Source organism: Pelobates fuscus, chromosome 12 (genome assembly GCF_036172605.1).
Source record: "Pelobates fuscus isolate aPelFus1 chromosome 12, aPelFus1.pri, whole genome shotgun sequence".
NCBI classification, from domain to species: domain Eukaryota; kingdom Metazoa; phylum Chordata; class Amphibia; order Anura; family Pelobatidae; genus Pelobates; species Pelobates fuscus.
This window is the reverse complement of record NC_086328.1, coordinates 89,670,562-89,692,957: the sequence shown is the minus strand read 5'-3', so window position 1 is coordinate 89,692,957 and position 22,396 is coordinate 89,670,562. Positions and strand designations below refer to the sequence as shown.

At 44.1% G+C, this 22,396-nt stretch overlaps 1 protein-coding gene across 1 annotated transcript in view; it reads left to right on the top strand.

The window, feature by feature from the left end:
* The window catches only part of LOC134579183 (solute carrier family 22 member 6-A-like), a 72,424-nt gene that overhangs the window by 28,242 nt on the left and 21,786 nt on the right, over window positions 1-22,396 (top strand). The window contains exons 7-9 of the mRNA XM_063438383.1: window positions 16,550-16,665; window positions 17,522-17,736; window positions 18,709-18,817. Of these exons, the coding sequence (XP_063294453.1) occupies window positions 16,550-16,665; window positions 17,522-17,736; window positions 18,709-18,817 (440 nt within the window). The remainder of the gene's footprint in view (window positions 1-16,549; window positions 16,666-17,521; window positions 17,737-18,708; window positions 18,818-22,396) is intronic.

The following is a 22,396-nucleotide window of genomic DNA, read 5'->3' as shown; positions in this document are numbered from 1 at the left end:
TATGGGTGGGCAGTGTGTGTGTATATATATGGGTGGGCAGTGTGTGTGTGTGTATATATATATATATATATATATATATATATATGGGTGGGCAGTGTATGCAGTGTGTGTGTGTATATATGAGTGGGCAGTGTGTGTGTATATATATGGGTGGGCAGTGTGTGCCTCGTGTGTATATATAGGTGGGCAGTGTGTGCAGTGTGTGTGTGTGTGTGTGTGTGTGTGTGTGTGTGTATCTATGGGTGGGCAGTGTATGCATATATATATATATATATATATATGGGTGGGCAGTGTGTGCATTGTGTGTGTATATATAGGTGGGCAGTGTGTGCATGCATATATGGGTGGGCAGTGTATGCAGTGTGCGTGTGTGTATATGGGTGGGCAGTGTGTGTGTGCGTATATGGGTGGGCAGTGTGTGTGTGTGTGTGCGTGTGTGTATATGGGTGAAACATAGAAACATAGAAACATAGAATGTGACGGCAGATAAGAACCATTCGGCCCATCTAGTCTGCCCAGTTTTCTAAATACTTTCATTAGTCCCTGGCCTTATCTTATAGTTAGGATAGCCTTATGCCTATCCCACGCATGCTTAAACTCCTTTACTGTGTTAACCTCTACCACTTCAGCTGGAAGGCTATTCCATGCATCCACTACCCTCTCAGTAAAGTAATACTTCCTGATATTATTTTTAAACCTTTGTCCCTCTAATTTAAGACTATGTCCTCTTGTTGTGGTAGTTTTTCTTCTTTTAAATATAGTCTCCTCCTTTACTGTGTTGATTCCCTTTATGTATTTAAATGTTTCTATCATATCCCCCCTGTCTCGTCTTTCCTCCATGCTATACATGTTAAGATCCTTTAACCTTTCTTGGTAAGTTTTATCCTGCAATCCATGAACCAGTTTAGTAGCCCTTCTTTGAACTCTCTCTAAGGTATCAATATCCTTCTGAAGATAGGGTCTCCAGTACTGTGTACAGTACTCCAAGTGAGGTCTCACCAGTGTTCTGTACAATGGCATGAGCACTTCCCTCTTTCTACTGCTAATACCTCTCCCTATACAACCAAGCATTCTGCTAGCATTTCCTGCTGCTCTATTACATTGTCTGCCTACCTTTAAGTCATCAGAAATAATCACCCCTAAATCCCTTTCCTCAGATGTTGAGGTTAGGACTCTATCAAATATTCTGTACTCTGCCCTTGGGTTTTTACGTCCAAGATGCATTATCTTGCACTTATCCACATTAAATGTCAGTTGCCACAACTCTGACCATTTTTCTAGTCTACCTAAATCATTTTCCATTTGGCTTATCCCTCCTGGAACATCAACCCTGTTACATATCTTAGTATCATCCGCAAAAAGACACACCTTACCATCAAGACCTTCTGCAATATCACTAATAAAAATATTAAAGAGAATGGGTCCAAGTACAGATCCCTGAGGTACCCCACTGGTGACAAGCCCAAGCTTTGAATATACTCCATTGACTACAACCCTCTGTTTCCTGTCACTCAGCCACTGCCTTACCCATTCAACAATATTGGAATCCAAACTCAAAGATTGTAGTTTGTTGATAAGCCTTCTATGTGCAACAGTGTCAAAAGCCTTACTGAAATCGAGGTAAGCAATGTCTACTGCACCACCCTGATCTATAATTTTAGTTACCCAATCAAAAAAATCAATAAGATTAGTTTGGCATGATCTCCCTGAAGTAAACCCATGTTGTCTCTGATCTTGAAATCCGTGTGTTTTTAGATGTTCAACAATCCTATCCTTTAACATGGTTTCCATCACTTTCCCCACTACTGAAGTTAGGCTTACTGGCCTATAGTTGCCCGACTCCTCCCTATTACCTTTCTTGTGAATGGGCACAACATTCGCTAACTTCCAATCTTCTGGGACTACTCCTGTTATCAATGATTGGTTAAATAAATCTGTTAATGGTTTTGCTAGTACACCACTAAGCTCTTTTAATAGCTTTGGGTGTATTCCATCAGGTCCCATTGACTTATTTGTCTTTACTTTTGACAGTTGAAATAGAACCTCTTCCTCTGTAAACTCACGTGTAATAAATGACTCATTTATCCTTTTTCTTAACTGAGGTCCCTTTCCTTCATTTTCATCTGTAAATACCGAACAAAAATATTCATTGAGGCAGTCAGCTAGACCTTTATCCTCATCTACATACCTTCCTTCTTTTGTTTTTAATCTAACTAATCCTTGTTTTACTTTTCTTTTCTCATTTATGTATCTAAAAAAGGTTTTGTCCCCCTTTTTTACTGACTGTGCTATTTTCTCTTCTGTGTGTGATTTGGAAGCTCTTATAACTTGCTTAGCCTCTTTCTGCCTAATCTTATAGGTCATTCTGTCTTCCTCACTCTGGGTTTTTTTATAATTACTAAATGCTAACTTTTTGTTTTTTACTATCTTGGCTACATCTGTGGAGTACCACAGTGGTTTCTTGAATTTTTTGCTTTTACTGACAAGCCTAATGCAATTTTCTGTTGCCTTCAGTAGTGCAACTTTTAAATAATCCCATTTCTTTTGGACTCCATTTAAATTGCTCCAGTCTGATAATGACTCCTTTACACATATTCTAATTTTGGAAAAGTCTGTTTTTCTAAAGTCTAAAACTTTTGTTTTTGTGTGGTGTGACTCAGTCACTGTTCTTATATTAAACCACACTGACTGATGATCACTGGATCCTAAACTTTCACCTACAGTAATATCTGATACCAAATCTCCATTTGTTAACACTAAATCTAGTATGGCCTCTTTACGAGTTGGCTCCTCAACGACTTGTTTTAGAGACAATCCCAGTAGGGAGTTTAGAATATGTGTGCTCCTGGCACAAGTAGCTATTTTTGTTTTCCAATTTATATCAGGAAGATTAAAGTCACCCATGATGATAACTTCCCCCTTCATTGTCATTTTAGCTATTTCTTCAACTAGTAGATTATCTAACTCTTCAATTTGTCCTGGGGGCCTATAAATCACACCTACACGAGTTACTGTGTGATTACCAAATTCTAACGTAACCCAAACTGACTCTATGTTCGCCTCACTAACCTTTATTAGACTAGATTTTATGCTATTCTTTACATACAGGGCCACCCCTCCCCCTTTCTTGCCTTCCCTGTCTTTTCTATATAAAGAGTACCCTGGTATTGCTATGTCCCAGTCATTTTTCTCATTATACCATGTCTCAGTAACAGCGACTAAATCTACACTATCAGTTGCCATTATTGCCACAAGTTCATGGATCTTATTCCCTAAACTGCGAGCATTTGTAGACATGACTCTAAGCTTATCATTTTTTAACACACTTGCTACAGGCACCTTCTGTCCTTGTTTTGGGGGACAATTGGATTGATGTTTTATCACCCTTTTGCCCCCCCCTCCTAGTTTAAATACATCCTAGCAAAACCTCTGAACTGCTCACTGAGAACATTTGTTCCCTTTTGAGAAAGATGCAAACCATCTTTTTTGTACAGTTTATTTCCATTCCAAACAGAGCTACCATGAGCAATAAAGCCAAATCCTTGCTCCCGACACCATTCACCAAGCCACAAGTTAAAGTCCCTAATACGCATCCGCCTGTCATTCTGAGTGTTATGCACAGGCAGAACTTCAGAGAATGACAATGTGGAAGCAACCTGCCGTATATCATTGGCAAAAACACTAAAAACTTCCTTAACCTCTGAAACCTCATTGCAAGCCAAGTCATTTGTCCCTAAATGGACAAGTACATCCAATTCCCCTTCCTGCTTTGCTTGCTTAACAATATTACCGATACGTCTCCTGTCTCTGTGAGCAGTAGCTCCGGGAAGACACCTCACAAGACCACCATTGTCCATCTCCACACCTCTTATGATGGAATCCCCCACCAACAACTGCTTTCTATTAGGCCTCACCAAGCCTCTCTGCACAACACCACTAGCCTCAGTGCCTCTCTGCACAACACCACTAGCCTCAATGCCTCTCTTCACAACACCACTAGCCTCAGTGCCTCTCTTCACAACACCACTAGCCTCAGTGCCTCTCTTCACAACACCACTAGCCTCAGTGCCTCTCTGCACAACACCACTAGCCTCAGTGCCTCTCTGCACAACACCACTAGCCTCAGTGCCTCTCTGCAGAACACCACTAGCCTCAGTGCCTCTCTGCACAACACCACTAGCCTCAGTGCCTCTCTGCACAACACCACTAGCCTCAGTGCCTCTCTGCACAACACCACTAGCCTCAGTGCCTCTCTGCACAACACCACTAGCCTCAGTGCCTCTCTGCGCAACACCACTAGCCTCAGTGCCTCTCTGCACAACACCACTAGCCTCAGTGCCTCTCTGCACAACACCACTAGCCTCAGTGCCTCTCTGCACAACACCACTAGCCTCAGTGCCTCTCTGCACAACACCACTAGCCTCAGTGCCTCTCTGCACAACACCACTACACTCTGAAAGTGCAGAAAATGAATTATGTAGAGCAACAGACTGTGCAATATGCCTTTTATCCACAACTCCAAGTCTACCAGATCCTACAGTAATCCATCTGCCATTCCTAGTATTACTCTGCGGCAGTGGCTTTGCAGCAGTTCCAGCCTGAGTTTGTTTACCAGATAATTTACAAATCTCAGACTTCAAAAATACAATCTCCTGCCGCAAAATAGAGAACTGTCTACAGATTAGACAACAACCAAATCTCCAAAAAGTGGAACGTGAAACAAATGCAAAGCAACTATTACACTGAACTAAGTCTGCCATTCCTGCCAGGTGAATAATTGAAATCAAACAACCCTTAACTTTTTATTTATCCTCCTGAATACCTCGGATTACCTCCAGCTTATCTCCAGAATATCTCCAACCACACACACACTTAGAAGCAACACTCTCCAGAATATCTCCAACCACACACACACTTAGAAGCAACACTCTCCAGAATATCTCCAACCACACACACACTTAGAAGCAACACTTAGATGAAGCAACCAAGCTCTATTAGCCAAGCTAATGACAACTACCCTTATATACTCCTAAAATCACCTCCCACTAGGAATGTTTAACACCTGGGTAGGCCTCTGCTTATTAGCAAACAATAGCTAATTTAAATAGCAATCAATAGCAAGTAGCTACCTAATCCAATCAAATGCCTTATAATTACCAACAGGAAATCAAACCTTGTGCAGTCAGTAACCTTTTCCTACAGATGAATCTTACCTGTAACAGTAAAAAAGAACTCTTAGCACAGCTCTTAGACAGTTGAAGCTTCTGTAAAACTCTCCAGAATATCTCCAACCACACACACACTTAGAAGCAACACTTAGATGAAGCAACCAAGCTCTGTTGCAATGTATGCAGTGTATGCAGTGTATGCAGTGTATGCAATGTGTGTGTGCATCTATGGGTGGGCAGTGTGGGCAGTGTGCATCTATGGGTGGGCAGTGTGTGCAGTGTGCATCTATGGGTGGGCAGTGTGTGCAGTGTGCATCTATGGGTGGGCAGTGTGTGCATCTATGGGTGGGCAGTGTGTGTGTGTGTGTATCTATGGGTGGGCAGTGTGTGTATCTATGGGTGGGCAGTGTGTGTATCTATGGGTGGGCAGTGTGTGCAGTGCGTGTGTGCGTGTGTGTATCTATGGGTGGGCAGTGCGTGCGTGTGTGTGTGTGTGTGTGTGTGTGTGTATATATGGGTGGGCAGTGCGTGCGTGTGTGTGTGTGTGTATCTATGGGTGGGCAGTGCGTGCGTGTGTGTGTGTGTGTGTGTGTATCTATGGGTGGGCAGTGCGTGCGTGTGTATCTATGGGTGGGCAGTGCGTGCGTGTGTGTGTGTGTATCTATGGGTGGGCAGTGTGTGCGTGCGTGTGTGTGTGTGTATCTATGGGTGGGCAGTGTGTGCGTGCGTGTGTGTGTATCTATGGGTGGGCAGTGTGTGCAGTGTGTGTGTGTATCTATGGGTGGGCAGTGTGTGCAGTGTGTGTGTGTGTGCGTGTGCGTATCTATGGGTGGGCAGTGTGTGCAGTGTGCATCTATGGGTGGGCAGTGTGTGCATCTATGGGTGGGCAGTGTGTGCGTGTGTGTATCTATGGGTGGGCAGTGCGTGCGTGCGTGCATCTATGGGTGGGCAGTGTGTGCAGTGTGTGTGTGCGTGTGTGTATCTATGGGTGGGCAGTGCGTGCGTGTGTGTATCTATGGGTGGGCAGTGTGTGCGTGTGTGTATCTATGGGTGGGCAGTGCGTGCGTGCGTGTGTGTGTATCTATGGGTGGGCAGTGCGTGCGTGTGTGTGTGTGTATCTATGGGTGGGCAGTGCGTGCGTGTGTGTGTATCTATGGGTGGGCAGTGCGTGCGTGCGTGTGTGTATCTATGGGTGGGCAGTGCGTGCGTGCGTGTGTGTGTATCTATGGGTGGGCAGTGCGTGCGTGCGTGTGTGTATCTATGGGTGGGCAGTGTGTGCAGTGTGTGTGTGTGTGTGTATCTGTAGTTGGGCAGTGTGTGCAGTGTGTGTGTGTGTGTCTATGGGTGGGCAGTGTGTGCAGTGTGTGTGTGTGTATCTATGGGTGGGCAGTGTGTGCAGTGTGTGTGTGTGTGTATCTATGGGTGGGCAGTGTGTGCAGTGTGTGTGTGTGTGTGTATCTATGGGTGGGCAGTGTGTGCAGTGTGTGTGTGTGTGTGTGTGTGTATCTATGGGTGGGCAGTGCGTGCGTGCGTGCATCTATGGGTGGGCAGTGTGTGCAGTGTGTGTGTGTGTGTGTGTGTGTGTGTGTGTGTGTGTGTATCTATGGGTGGGCAGTGTGTGCAGTGTGTGTGTGTGTGTGTGTGTGTGTGTGTATCTATGGGTGGGCAGTGTGTGCAGTGTGTGTGTGTGTCTATGGGTGGGCAGTGTGTGCAGTGTGTGTGTGTGTGTATCTATGGGTGGGCAGTGTGTGCAGTGTGTGTGTGTGTGTGTGTGTGTGTGTATCTATGGGTGGGCAGTGTGTGCAGTGTGTGTGTGTGTGTATCTATGGGTGGGCAGTGTGTGCAGTGTGTGTGTGTGTGTGTGTGTGTGTGTGTATCTATGGGTGGGCAGTGTGTGCAGTGTGTGTGTATCTATGGGTGGGCAGTGTGTGCAGTGTGTGTGTGTATCTATGGGTGGGCAGTGTGTGCAGTGTGTGTGTGTATCTATGGGTGGGCAGTGTGTGCAGTGTGTGTGTATCTATGGGTGGGCAGTGTGTGCAGTGTGTGTGTGCGTGTATCTATGGGTGGGCAGTGTGTGCAGTGTGTGTGTGCGTGTATCTATGGGTGGGCAGTGTGTGCAGTGTGTGTGTGCGTGTATCTATGGGTGGGCAGTGTGTGCAGTGTGTGTGTGCGTGTATCTATGGGTGGGCAGTGTGTGCAGTGTGTGTGTGCGTGTATCTATGGGTGGGCAGTGTGTGCAGTGTGTGTGCGTGTATCTATGGGTGGGCAGTGTGTGCAGTGTGTGTGCGTGTATCTATGGGTGGGCAGTGTGTGCAGTGTGTGTGTGTGTGTATCTATGGGTGGGCAGTGTGTGCAGTGTGTGTGCGTATCTATGGGTGGGCAGTGTGTGCAGTGTGTGTGCGTGTGTGTGCGTGTGCGTATCTATGGGTGGGCAGTGTGTGTGTATGTGCGTGTGTGTATCTATGGGTGGGCAGTGTGTGCAGTGTGTGTGTGCGTATCTATGGGTGGGCAGTGTGTGCGCGCGTATCTATGGGTGGGCAGTGTGTGCGCGTGTGTGTGCGTATCTATGGGTGGGCAGTGTGTGCGCGTGTGTGTATCTATGGGTGGGCAGTGTGTGCAGTGTGTGCGCGTGCGTATCTATGGGTGGGCAGTGTGTGCGTATCTATGGGTGGGCAGTGTGTGCGTGTGTGTATCCATGGGTGGGCAGTGTATGCAGTGTGTGTGTGTGTATATTTATGGGTTGAGCAGTGTATGCTGTGTGCGTGTGTACATGGGTGTGTGTGTGTGTGTATATATATATATGGGTGGGCAGTGTATGCAGTGTGTGTGTGTGTGTGTATGTATCTATGGGTGGGCAGTGTATGCAGTGTGTATATATGGGTGGGCAGTGTCTGCGTGTGTGTGTGTGTATATTTATGGGTTGAGCAGTGTATGCTGTGTGTGTGTGTACATGGGTGTGTGTGTGTGTGTGTGTATATATATATATGGGTGGGCAGTGTATGCTGTGTGTGTGTGCGTGTGTGTATCTATGGGTGGGCAGTGTGTGCAGTGTGCGTGTGTGTATCTATGGGTGGGCAGTGTGTGTGTGTGTGTGTGTGTATCTATGGGTGGGCAGTGTGTGTATCTATGGGTGGGCAGTGTGTGCGTGCGTGTATCTATGGGTGGGCAGTGTGTGCGTGCGTGTGTGTATCTATGGGTGGGCAGTGTGTGCGTGCGTGTGTGTATCTATGGGTGGGCAGTGTGTGCATCTATGGGTGGGCAGTGTGTGCGTGCGTGTGTGTGTGTATCTATGGGTGGGCAGTGTGTGCGTGCGTGTGTGTGTGTATCTATGGGTGGGCAGTGTGTGCGTGCGTGTGTGTATCTATGGGTGGGCAGTGTGTGCGTGCGTGTGTGTATCTATGGGTGGGCAGTGTGTGCAGTGTGTGTGTGTGCGCGTGTGTGTATCTATGGGTGGGCAGTGTGTGTGTGTGCATCTATGGGTGGGCAGTGTGTGTGTGTGCGTATCTATGGGTGGGCAGTGTGTGCAGTGTGTGTGTGTGCGTGTGTGTATCTATGGGTGGGCAGTGTGTGCGTGTGTGTATCTATGGGTGGGCAGTGTGTGCGTGTGTGTATCTATGGGTGGGCAGTGTGTGCGTGTATCTATGGGTGGGCAGTGTGTATCTATGGGTGGGCAGTGTGTGCAGTGTGTGTGTGCGTGTGTGTATCTATGGGTGGGCAGTGTGTGCAGTGTGTGTGCGTGTGTGTATCTATGGGTGGGCAGTGTGTGCAGTGTGTGTGCATCTATGGGTGGGCAGTGTGCGTATCTATGGGTGGGCAGTGTGTGCAGTGTGTGTGTGCGTATCTATGGGTGGGCAGTGTGTGCAGTGTGTGTGTGCGTATCTATGGGTGGGCAGTGTGTGCAGTGTGTGTGTGCGTATCTATGGGTGGGCAGTGTGTGCGCGTATCTATGGGTGGGCAGTGTGTGCATCTATGGGTGGGCAGTGTGTGCAGTGTGTGCGCGTGCGTATCTATGGGTGGGCAGTGTGTGCGTATCTATGGGTGGGCAGTGTGTGCGTGTGTGTATCCATGGGTGGGCAGTGTATGCAGTGTGTGTGTGTGTGTATATTTATGGGTTGAGCAGTGTATGCTGTGTGTGTGTGTACATGGGTGTGTGTGTGTATATATATATGGGTGGGCAGTGTATGCAGTGTGTGTGTGTGTGTGTGTATGTATCTATGGGTGGGCAGTGTATGCAGTGTGTATATATGGGTGGGCAGTGTATGCTGTGTGTGTGTGCGTGTGTGTATCTATGGGTGGGCAGTGTGTGCAGTGTGCGTGTGTGTATCTATGGGTGGGCAGTGTGTGCATCTATGGGTGGGCAGTGTGTGCGTGTGTGTATCTATGGGTGGGCAGTGTGTGCGTGTGTGTATCTATGGGTGGGCAGTGTGTATCTATGGGTGGGCAGTGTGTGCAGTGTGTGTGTGTATCTATGGGTGGGCAGTGTGTGCAGTGTGTGTGTGTGTGTGTGTGTGTATCTATGGGTGGGCAGTGTGTGCAGTGTGTGTGTATCTATGGGTGGGCAGTGTGTGCATGTGCGTGTGTGTCTATGGGTGGGCAGTGTATGCAGTGTGTGTGTGTGTGTATATGGGTGGGCAGTGTGTGCGTGTGTGTATCTATGGGTGGGCAGTGTATGCAATGTGTGTGTGTGCGCGTGTGTGTATCTATGGGTGGGCAGTGTGTGCAGTGTGTGTGTGTGCGTATCTATGGGTGGGCAGTGTGTGCAGTGTGTGCAGTGTGTGCATCTATGGGTGGGCAGTGTGTGCGTGTGCGTATCTATGGGTGGGCAGTGTGTGCAGTGTGTGTGTGTGTGTGTGTGTGTGTATCTATGGGTGGGCAGTGTGTGCAGTGTGTGTGTATCTATGGGTGGGCAGTGTGTGCATGTGCGTGTGTGTCTATGGGTGGGCAGTGTATGCAGTGTGTGTGTGTGTATATGGGTGGGCAGTGTGTGCGTGTGTGTATCTATGGGTGGGCAGTGTATGCAATGTGTGTGTGTGCGCGTGTGTGTATCTATGGGTGGGCAGTGTGTGCAGTGTGTGTGTGTGCGTATCTATGGGTGGGCAGTGTGTGCAGTGTGTGCAGTGTGTGCATCTATGGGTGGGCAGTGTGTGCGTGTGCGTATCTATGGGTGGGCAGTGTGTGCATGTGCGTATCTATGGGTGGGCAGTGTGTGCGTGTGTGTATCTATGGGTGGGCAGTGTATGCAATGTGTGTGTGTGCGCGTGTGTGTATCTATGGGTGGGCAGTGTGTGCAGTGTGTGTGTGTGCGTATCTATGGGTGGGCAGTGTGTGCAGTGTGTGCAGTGTGTGCATCTATGGGTGGGCAGTGTGTGCGTGTGCGTATCTATGGGTGGGCAGTGTGTGCATGTGCGTATCTATGGGTGGGCAGTGTGTGCGTGTGTGTATCTATGGGTGGGCAGTGTATGCAGTGTGTGTGTCTATGGGTGGGCAGTGTATGCAGTGTGTGTGTGTGTGTGTGTGTGTGTGTGTGTGTGTGTGTGTGTATGTATCTATGGGTGGGCAGTGTATGCAGTGTGTATATATGGGTGGGCAGTGTCTGCGTGTGTGTGTGTATATTTATGGGTTGAGCAGTGTATGCTGTGTGTGTGTGTACATGTGTATGTGTGTGTATATATATATATATATATATGGGTGGGCAGTGTATGCTATGGGTGTGTGTGTGTGTGTATATGGTTGGGCAGTGTATGCAGTGTGTATATATAGGTGGGCTGTGTATGCAGTGTGTATATATAGGTGGGCTGTGTATGCAGTGTGTGCATATATGGGTGGGTAGTGTATGCAGTGTGTGCATATGTGTGGGCAGTGTATGCATCTATCGGTGGGCAGTGTATGCAGTCTGTGTGTATCTATCGGTGGGCAGTGTATGCAGTCTGTGTGTATCTATCGGTGGGCAGTGTATGCAGTCTGTGTGTATCTATCGGTGGGCAGTGTATGCAGTCTGTGTGTATATATTGGTGGGCAGTGTATGTAGTTTGTGTGTATATATTGGTGGGCAGTGTAAGTAGTGTGTGTGTGTATATATATATGGGTTGAGCAGTGTATGTGTATATATATGGGTGGGCAGTGTGTGTGTATATATATATATATATATATATGGGTGGGCAGTGTATGTATTTATATGGGTGGGGGCAGTGTGTGCAGTGTGTGTGTGTGTATATATATATATGTGGGCAGTGTATGTATATCGGTGGGCAGTGTGTATATATATATATATATATATATATATATGTGGGCAGTGTATGTATATCGGTGGGCAGTGTGTATATATATATATATATATATATATATATATATATATATATATATATGTGGGCAGTGTATGTATATCGGTGGGCAGTGTGTATGGGGGCAGTGTATGTATATAGGTGGGCAGTGTGTATGGGAGGGCAGTGTGTGTATGGGGGGGCAGTGTGTGTATGGGGGGCAGTGTGTGTATGGGGGGCAGTGTGTGTATGGGGGGGAAGGGCAGTGTGTATATATGGGGGGCAGTGTGTATATATGGGGGGCAGTGTGCATATATGGGGGGGCAGTGTGTGTATGGGGGAGGAGGGCAGTGTGTATGGGGGAGGAGGGCAGTGTGTATGGGGGAGGAGGGCAGTGTGTATGGGGGAGGGGGCAGTGTGTATGGGGGAGGGGGGCAGTGTGTATGGGGGAGGGGGGCAGTGTGTATGGGGGAGGGGGGCAGTGTGTATGGGGGAGGGGGGCAGTGTGTATGGGGGAGGGGGGCAGTGTGTATGGGGGAGGGGGGCAGTGTGTTATGGGGGGGCAGTGTGTTATGGGGGGGCAGTGTGTGTATGGGGGAGGGGGGCAGTCTGTATGGGGGAGGGGGGCAGTGTGTGTGTAGGGGGGGCAGTGTGTGTGTAGGGGGGGCAGTGTGCGTGTAGGGGGGGCAGTGTGTGTGATGGGGAGGCAGTGTGTGTATGGGGGGGCAGTGTGTGTATGGGGGGGCAGTGTGTGTATGGGGGGGGCAGTGTGTGTATGGGGGGGGCAGTGTGTGTATGGGGGGGCAGTGTGTATGGGGGGCAGTGTGTGTATGGGGGGGGGGCAGTGTGTGTATGGGGGGGGCAGTGTGTGTATGGGGGGGCAGTGTGTGTATGGGGGGGGCAGTGTGTGTATGGGGGGGGCAGTGTGTGTATGGGGGGGCAGTGTGTGTATGGGGGGGGCAGTGTGTGTATGGGGGGGGCAGTGTGTGTATGGGGGGGGGCAGTGTGTGTATGGGGGGGGGGCAGTGTGTGTATGGGGGGGGGCAGTGTGTGTATGGGGGGGGGCAGTGTGTGTATGGGCCTGCTAACCTGTACAATCTGATGGTTTTCTCCCTCCATCTTCCTCCAGCAGCACTTGTCAGGCCAGGCTCCTCTTCTCACCCTCCATCCATGCTGTCAGTGTGCTCCGTGTGAGAGGGAAGCAGAGAGTGTGATGTCACTTCCTGCCCCGCCTCCCATCCTCACACTGAGCACTGAGTACGGAGCAGGGAGAGAGAGAGGAGAGACCTGGCAGTGAGAGCTGGTATAATACTGCCAGGTCTCTTGTGGAGTGGGGGGATTGATGGGTTGCAGGGGCCCTTCGAGTCATTATGGGCCCCTGCAACCTTCTTACAGCACTTTTTTTTTGCATAATTTCCTTCTGCTGTGGAGGTAGCAGAAGCATGGCTGTGCTGCCGGGCCCCCTGACTGACTCGGGCACTCGGTCAGTGACCGATCTGCCCAACCTGTCAGTCCGCCCCTGGTCACGCAGAACTAAAACAATTTAAAAAATTCTTATTTTCTCCCATTTTTTAAAATATTTTTTTCATATTAAATTATGTTCCATACCTAAATATTTAATGTTAAACGAAAGCCCTGTTTCCCCTGAATAAAATGATATATAATAAGTGTGGGTGCATTTAATATGAAAGAGGTGAATTACGGTTGGACAGACATATGGCGCAAATGCAAGGTTTTGTTTACGTTTTTTTTGGATCACAACTTGTACATTTGGCTACGGTCTTAAGGGGTTAAATATAGATTAAAAGAGACCAACGTTTCAGTCCCAGCTCGGGACTTTCCTCAGGGTAACAAAACAGTATTTAACATTATCACATAACTGACAATATATAGGATACAAGTAATTAAGTGAAACTCACCCAGGTGCAGAAAACTACTGACGGCCGTAATCCGGTGCACTTCCGGGTACGCGCGCGCATACGTCAATGCGCTCCGCCCCGATACGTGCCGATTTCGTGAATCTGTGTATATGGTTACTTAGCAACCAACAATGCCAAAGCACTGCGGACATGGAACCCATGCAGTATATGCCCTAAACAAAGTGACATAAAGAAATATATATATGAGAAGGGAATAAAGTGCATATATATAATTTAGATGCAAAATATATGCCAAAAGCTAGTTAGTATCTGTAAAGTGCATAATAGAACTATGTTCATAAAGTAAACACTTGTGTAAATGAGACTATGTGTGTAATATATGATGCAGAAAAAAACACCAAAATGTACACATATAATAAAAGATAATAATTAAATTAATGAGATAGTGTGCAAGTGTGACTATACAAGTATATTACATAATGCACATTACATACAAAACACTAGCGCCAGAGCTATAATAATAAAAACGTACATGAATACATACATATATATACATAATATGTTTAGGGCATATACTGCACGGGTTCCATGTCCGCAGTGCTTTGGCATTGTTGGTTGCTAAGTAACCGTATATACACAGATTCACGAAATCGGCACGTATCACGTGCACGTAAGGGGGCGGAGCGAATTGACGTATGCGCGCGCATACCCGGAAGTGCACCGGATTACCGCCGTCAGTAGTTTTCTGCACCTGGGTGAGTTTCACTTAATTACTTGTATCCTATATATTGTCAGTTATGTGATAATGTTAAATACTGTTTTGTTACCCTGAGGAAAGTCCCGAGCTGGGACTGAAACGTTGGTCTCTTTTAATCTATATTTAAATAAAATTTGGAACTTTTAAAAGACCGGTGAGCAGCTGTTTTTTGGTGAATTATATATATATATATATATATCCATACTAAGATCCATGAGATCTCTTTGAGAAAAGCTTCCAGCCGAAATGCTGTTTTTTTTTTGGTCTCCATCCTGTGGTCAATATATCTTTAGCTACATTTATGGGTCTATATGTGTGTACTTTATACTGCAAAGCTTGTCCTTCCAAAATTATTTTTTGGTCTCCATTCTATACCTTTAGTTTAGTGTACTTTATACAACATTTAAGTGTTTGGGCAACCTCCCATCCCATGTTGCTGAAGGGGTTAAAACCCATTCAGTGACTTACCTGAATCCAGCGCCGATTTCCCTTAGGCAGTGGGTCAGACTACGCCCACGCTCCTCCCCTGCCGACGTCAGCCATTTCCTATGGGGATTCCGGCGACGCTGGAGGTCCTCAAGCATAGCGTGAGGACGCCAGCTTCATTTAAAACACTTTTCGTCTGAAAGACTGCCACTAGAGGAGGACTTAACCCTGCAAGGTAATTATTGCAGTTTATAAAAACTGCAATAATTATACTTGCATGATTAAGGGTGATGGGAGTTTGCACCCAGACCACTCCAATGGGCAGAAGTGGTCTGGGTGCCCGGAGTGTCCCTTTAAACAAGTCACTCTTAAACATAGGCATATTCATTTCAATGAACATAGTATCTCGTCTACTTTTGAGTATTCACCGCTTTTAAAGGGATCGAAACCATTTTTAGGTAACCTTTTTTTATGTGTGAGTCTGTCTGGGTTCTCCACTAAAGTGAAAATTCAAGGTGAATTAAATGTTAGTGTAATATTTAAGGTCAAAACTTGCCAAACTGGAAAAATTATCTAAGTCAGCTAAGTTTTCTATTCAGAATTTGAATTCTCACTTTGCTACTTAACCCTGTGTCTGTGCGTATATACATGGTTCATATTATGTGAGTGCAGGGGTGAAACCATGTGGTACTGTGAATAAAGAAGCTGGGCTAGGGCACCCAGAAATATATTACTGCTTTTACATATTCATTATAGTATAGACATTACTAACAGTAATAAAAATTATATGTTTACATTTTATTTATAGATATCCTTCTCTGACGCAGGGATGTCAATGCTTTCTTTTAATTCATATTTTTTATTGGATAGGACAAGTTATGCAAAAAAAAAAAAAGATCTGTAAGTTACTTAACAGCTTTGGGTACACAGCGACATGATACATTAACCCCTTACGGACCGTCAAAAAAACAACTTGCATTTAACCCCTTAAGGACCAAACTTCTGGAATAAAAGGGAATCATGACGTTTCACACACGTCATGTGTCCTTAAGGGGTTAAAGACCTTTTTTTTTTATCATAATGTAATATACCAACCATTTCAGGTAACTGGTTTGTACACAGCTGCAAATGCTAAATGCTGCGATAGGAATATAGGGACCCCATTTTGATGATGGCATTAACTAACATTGGTCTTAAAGGGGTTAAGTAAAGCACAAAAAATGCACATATTTAAAAGAGAAAACAAAACACATCCTGTTCTGTTTTTTTCCCATCCTGTTAGTGACTGACCACATTTCTTTTGTCATTCAGTGACTACTGTTTCACAAAAGAGTCACGTGAAAATACTTGTTAAAGGAACACTCCAAACACCATAACCACTAAAGTGTACTGTTGTGGTTATGGTGCCAGGAATGCCCTCGTGCTCCCCCCCTCCCCCATCCCCACCCGCCCATGTAAGTAGTAAAATCATTTTTTAATGGTTTGACTTCTTTTCTGGAATCCACAGGAAAAAGTTACAGTGGTTATAAGCTTGGAGCGTTCCTTTAAACTGTGATGGAACTTCAATATTGTTAAAGGTCCATTCTGGACATCAGTAGACCTTGGTTAAAGAGCTTGGAGTGCACACAGGAACATTCTGTCATTGCAGTTGGGGGGTTCTTCTTTGCTGTTACAGGACATCAATGTGCCTCATGCATGCTGTAGGTGACAAATAGTGCTATGCTGTAGGTGGTCATCAGATTATGTGGCAGGCACATAAAATCAACTTGTATTTATATGGTACGGCAAAGTGTAAGCCCATAACAATTTCTGGACAACAACTTCCTTAAAGCGGCTCCATCACTTCTCAGTATTTCATAAAGATATCATCTGGATGAAATGCTGATCCTGATTGAGTTGGAGTATGATTCAAAGACCCCTGGTATTGACGGATCCTCTAGCTCAGCATGGTGATGGGATTGTAAGTGCAAAATTAATTGGTTCGGCCAGTATGTAATTCTCTGCTTGAATAGTATAGCGTGCACATGTGCAAACTTTCATCCTCCCTACTTCTTACAGACGCTGAAAACTGATATGATAAAAGAGATGGCTTGTGGAAAGGAAACCTACAGTGCTCTAGACCTGGTCAGAACTGGAACAATGCGCAGAATATCTTGTGGCATGAGCTTTGTGTGGTAAGATGGCTTAATTTACCATGTGATCTTAGCAGCCAATAGCAATAATAATAATAATAGTAATAATAATAATAATAAAATGAATCAGACTAAGCAAAAGGCGCGCAAGTATTGACATATTATCAACATTTGGTGGATGTCCCTTAGCCATCAATAATCTTTTTTCCCTTCAATCATCTATTTTTTTGGCACCACATTCAGAATCAAAACAAACATGCTTAGCCATTATGCATTTCATTTGGTTTTGGATTCGGCTACATTTTGGCTGGAAGTTTGGGAATTCGACTGATCAGCTAATCAGCCTAAAGTCAGACGAATTGCAGTTTGTAGTTAAACAAATTACCAAGTCTACCTGTGAGGGACCCTAGTCATCAGCCTTGGCTGCTCAGTAGTGGCTAACACTGGTACTGCAGGTGTCTGTAAACTACTTGTTCTGTGATTGGAAATTTAGTTAAGATAGATTTGTAGTGCCAAGATTTTGGTAATCAATCAAACGTGTACATGGCATTATCATGATGAGCTGTTGATGGGTATGGTTCCAATAATTAGAACCTGTTTTGTATAGTTATTGGTTAATAAATACCTGATACACATTTTTGTCCATACAGTAATTATGTTGACACACATTTGTCATGAAACTTGTATACTACAGGTGCAGACAGCCATACAAAATACATTGTTGAGCACTTTGCGATTTTCATATATAACCCATATAATAACACAATTTGTTTTAATGTGTTATACTTCAGTATGTTGAACAGATTTCACTATATTTACTTAAATAGTTTTTTTTGAGACAGAGACAGCTCTTGTGATCTTCACACTCTTTGTCTCTTTGCTTGATTTATTAACTCAGGTTCTCCACCAGTTTTGCCTATTATGGACTAGCTATGGATCTTCAGAAATTTGGAGTCAGCATCTATCTCATCCAGGTTATTTTTGGGGTTGTTGACATACCTGCTAAACTAGTTTCCACCACAAGCATGATCTACATTGGACGGAGGGTCACCCAGTGCATTTCACTCTTTCTTGGTGGACTGGCTGTTTTGGCAAACATCTTTGTACCAGCTGGTGAGAACAACTGCAATGTCGACAGAATAAGAGAAGAAGTAACAAATACCAAGAATGCTACGTTCCCTGGTGCAAATGCTCCTTTATTAGGGACACATGTATTAACTAGTAGTCTAATGTATCATACACCAGCCCATAAGCCAATAACAGTCCAGTAATGGAGCAATAGTGGTCAAAGGGGATTCAGTTGCATTTTGCTGTTTACCTTGAAGTAAGCTTGACTGGGCTGATTGTGAAAATCTGAATAAAGAGTTCAAAGACCAAAGACCAACGATTCAAAGACCTTAGCAAATGTTCTTAGATGCAACCATACCAGCAGCTGGTAAATAGATGTTATATGAAAAACCAACAAAATGCTATATCTAAGGCTCAATATGTTCACTTGCCACCAGCCATTGCAAGTTAAAACCTAGACCTGATGAGTAGACATTTACCTCTGTTGAGTGTGCCACGTACCCTCTAGGCTTGCAGTAACTAATAACTTTGACGACATAGCTAAAAGCACAGGACTTGAACTTTTAAGCCATATTTTTTATTTTGTATACTTCACATAGAGTCGGTATCCCTGTATCTATGGCTGGTGGATATTGTAAATGAAGTCTTTCTCTGTACGTTCGCTGAGATGGGTTTCTAGAGTGAGGCCTAAGTGTAGTTATTACTAGGAGGGGTAAGGGATGGAGCGAGGGTGATGTAAAGCAAGCATTTGTTATATACAATTGAAAATTGTGCCAACCAAAATCTATCGGACAACATTGTAATAAATATTTGTACATGAAATATTGGTGCATTATATCCGCTGAAAATATTAAAAAATGCACGCACACAATATTATACTGGTAAGCTACAGTTACAAATGGCGTCATGGTTATAGTTAAAAAAAAATAATATGGTAACAAAGGTAGATTTAATTAGGTGGTGTAAATGGAAGACTTTATGGAACAAACTCACAATCTATATTTTTGTGTATTTTAGATCTTCCGGTCCTGAGGACCAGCCTGGCAGTGTTTGGTAAAGGGTGTTTTGCTTCAGCATTTAGTTGTGCTTTTCTCTACACCACGGAGTTGTACCCTACTGTTATAAGGTGAGTGGTTCAGGATCGATGTGTTGTGCGTCATAGTTGGGTAAACGTGCTGTAAAACATATTTGTTATTATTTATGGTAAGAGTGAACAAACACAATATTTCAATTACTGCCCAGTGTCTCTTGGGCATAAGCAGAATTTCCCGTAGAGCATCGCTAGAACGCTTACAGTGTCACTTCCTTCTGATGTCACAGGTTCCGTGAATTAACCTGATCAGGAAGGAAAATGGCTTCCTGCGCATAAACATTCTCTTAATGATATAAATTTATCCCAATGATATAAATACATTTATAAGGGACTGCACTGTTACTTTAAAGAAAGTTTGCAAATATTAAAGGGACACTCCAAGAACCACACCCACTACAGCTTGTTATAGTGGGTGTGGTGCCAGTAGACTAAAGCTGAAGTCCTTTGGGATTTTGTCAAACTATTTTCCGTTAACCAGTATCAATAAATACATTGGACCCAGAACACGATGGTGGTTCAAGATGTTTTATTAGGATAGTCCATGCAATGTTTTGGCTCAAAATTGAGCCTTTCTCAAGAGCCCAGTTAGAGACGAAATGTTGCATAAACCATCCTAATAAATCTGCCTGAAACATCTGCATGTTCCCAATCCAATGTCTTTATTAAGAAGACCTCAGTTTTTATATAGCAAAGAGCTGTAAGCATATTTTTCTTTTCTAAAATGCAATTATTAGTAGAGAGAAGCGATTGACCTAAAAGAGACGATCCATTCTCTCTGCTGGCATTTTAAAGAGACTGCTCTATGCCTAGAGAAATCGGCTGCCTGGCCACACTAGGCAAAACATTCATGCCAGTAAAAGGGCTTTATTCAGCCGGTGAAATCACAGCCCGTATTGTACTGGGTTTCTATGGTTTCCAATGGAGCACTCTGTAGGAAGCCTTCAACCAATCAGAGTTGCTGAAAAGTTAGGCCAACTAGTGAATAGCACAGTAAATTTGGTGTGAAACTATTGAAACAAAATAAAAATGTGTTTGTGGGCTGAAAAGTTTTTATATATTAAAACAAACATGTGTTTGTGGACTTTACAGGTTCCAGATTGTTATTTTTTTCTTTTATGCTAATAGAAACAGTCAGGCTCTTTTGAATCAAGCCATGTTTGTTTTTTTCTTAAACGGTATCTGTCATGGCTGTTGAGAAAACACATGACCAGTTCTAGGAAATGGTAAAGAGACTGTCATCGAGGTATGTATGGCACACCCTACAAAGAAAGTGCAAAGAGTCACAAATCCATAGATCACTCTTTATTGTGCTCCATTATGTAATATATGTGTACATATGTTATAAATACTTAATATAATATGAGGATATTATTTAATACAGAAAATATACCGTCACTCACTAAGACGTGTAAATAACAGCGCTGTCGCTATTTACATTTTTAATTTAAAGATCTGTGATATTCACATCTCAGATTGCAGGCTGGCATTGAGCATGACATCAGAACACTATAATTTGATGTCGTACAGACCCCAGTATGAATCCTTTTTTCATTTACTTACGTATCAATGTCACAACAAGGGAAAGCTGCAAACAGCATTGCTTTCTGCTTTTGCACTGAAAGAGTTAATTAGACCGGTATAGTTAGCCTAGTGAGACTTTACACCCGTAAAAGAGCATTTTTTCAGCCAGTAAAACCGTGACTCCATTTAGTGACTAGCTAATGACCTTGTAGTTTATTTTGTTTTGTTTTTTCGAAATACCCGCCATCCGGACAAATCTCTTCCTAATAGACATTGTGAAGTCGTACCAGTTAGTGAATAGCATTTTTGGTGTAAGTTTATTGAGATATCAGTTTAATCAGCGTTGCGTTCTAGTGGTTTAAGCCATATAAATATTTTAAAAACTGATAATTCCCTGTAGCAGCACAAATATATTTTTGGCCACAATGGGGAGCTGCTGTGGTATCTAGTAGTCATAAAGTTTTAATGAAGCTATTGTATATAGTTGTATAGATGTTTAGTTAAATGGTTACTCCAACCAAAAAACTGTGTTTTCATAAACCATTGGTTGTAATTAAAGTAAGCGTTTTTTGAGGTAGTCCCCCGATCTTAAAAATAAAGATAAAAAACTTACCTCCATTCTATCGTTGAGTCTAAGTTCTCCCTGCAACCTGATCTTCCTCATCTGACATCATTGAGAGGGTGAAGTTGTGTTTTTTTTCCAACCGTTTTATTTGGATGTAAATGAAAAATGATATCTCACTTGTGAACAATGCATTAATTGGTGATTTTAAGTAACACGGTAAAAAGTAAAAACTTACTTTTTTCGTTTGTGTGCGCTGTCCCCTAATTGGTACAATGCATTAATCTTCATAAAATTAGGTGTGTACTGCTAATACGCTGTTTGCAGCAAGTGTAATAAATGGCTTATGTACCATGCAAATGCAGAAAAGTCCCACAATTCTCTTTGCACAGCCAATGACAGCTTGTGTGGGTGCTATGATTCATGGAAAAACTTGGCATCTCCAGGAGATAGTGACAATGATCACCAGTAAGAGTGACAGAGGACAATAAGTTTAATGCTCCCTCCACTGCAAGTAGATGCTTCAATTCAAAAGTGTTTAGTAAAGAGAAATGGTCCACAAAGGTGCCACTTCATCTTTAATGCTGTTATTTCTAATGAGCAAGCATACTTTTTTTTAAAGATCATTGCTCTTTATCCCAGTTGTGGTTAAAATGTTTAGGTAATAAGAGAGATCATGGGCCACAAAGAAACATGTTCAGTGAACGATGATCACATTTTTTTTCCAGACGTTAAAACACTTTCCCCTGGGGCTTCAAGCTGATAAATCTACTCCACCCAATAGAAAATATTGTCTTTACTTTTTAATATGCTAACAAGCATAAAGAAACCAAGAACTCACGCACCATTTATACATGTCCACTAAAAATAGCCCCAAGTGCCTGATAGGATGTCAGTTATTACAATAAATAGACAAATGAACTAAATACATACAATCAATAGAGTACTGACAATGGGGCAATAAAAAACAAGCAGCCCAAGCAGGCAAAACTTGTCACATCACGCTCCAGATTCTTTCTTATTTTTGTATTAAATGTTTTATACCGATAATGCAACAAGTGGACTACAATATTAATAAAATAATCTAGTTACTTAACCCCTTAAGGACACATGACATGTAAAATAACTTGCCCCTGGCTCTCTCCCACTTGGTTCAGTAAATAGGGCTTACTGAACCAAGTACCACACAGGCAGACCACCCAGGAGTTAAAGTGTGCAGGCAATTTACCTCCCAGGCTGTGAGGTTACTGCAGGTTAATTGCACGTGGCGGCGGCCATCTTTGTTCAGTCGAATGCGGTCAGCGGTGTATGCTAAAGATTCTGTGGAACTGAAATCGGCTACACATTTTACCGAACACCGCTGACCCTTACCTTCTCCTACACTTCGTTTTTCAGCTCCAGAGACTAAGTCCCGTTCGAAATGGGACTTAGTCGTTTTTCCGCATGAAATTGTCCGACCGCACAGCCCAAATCTATGGAACTGTTTTGGGCAGGAAATTGTGCTTGCGGTCAGTCATAAAGGGACCTCC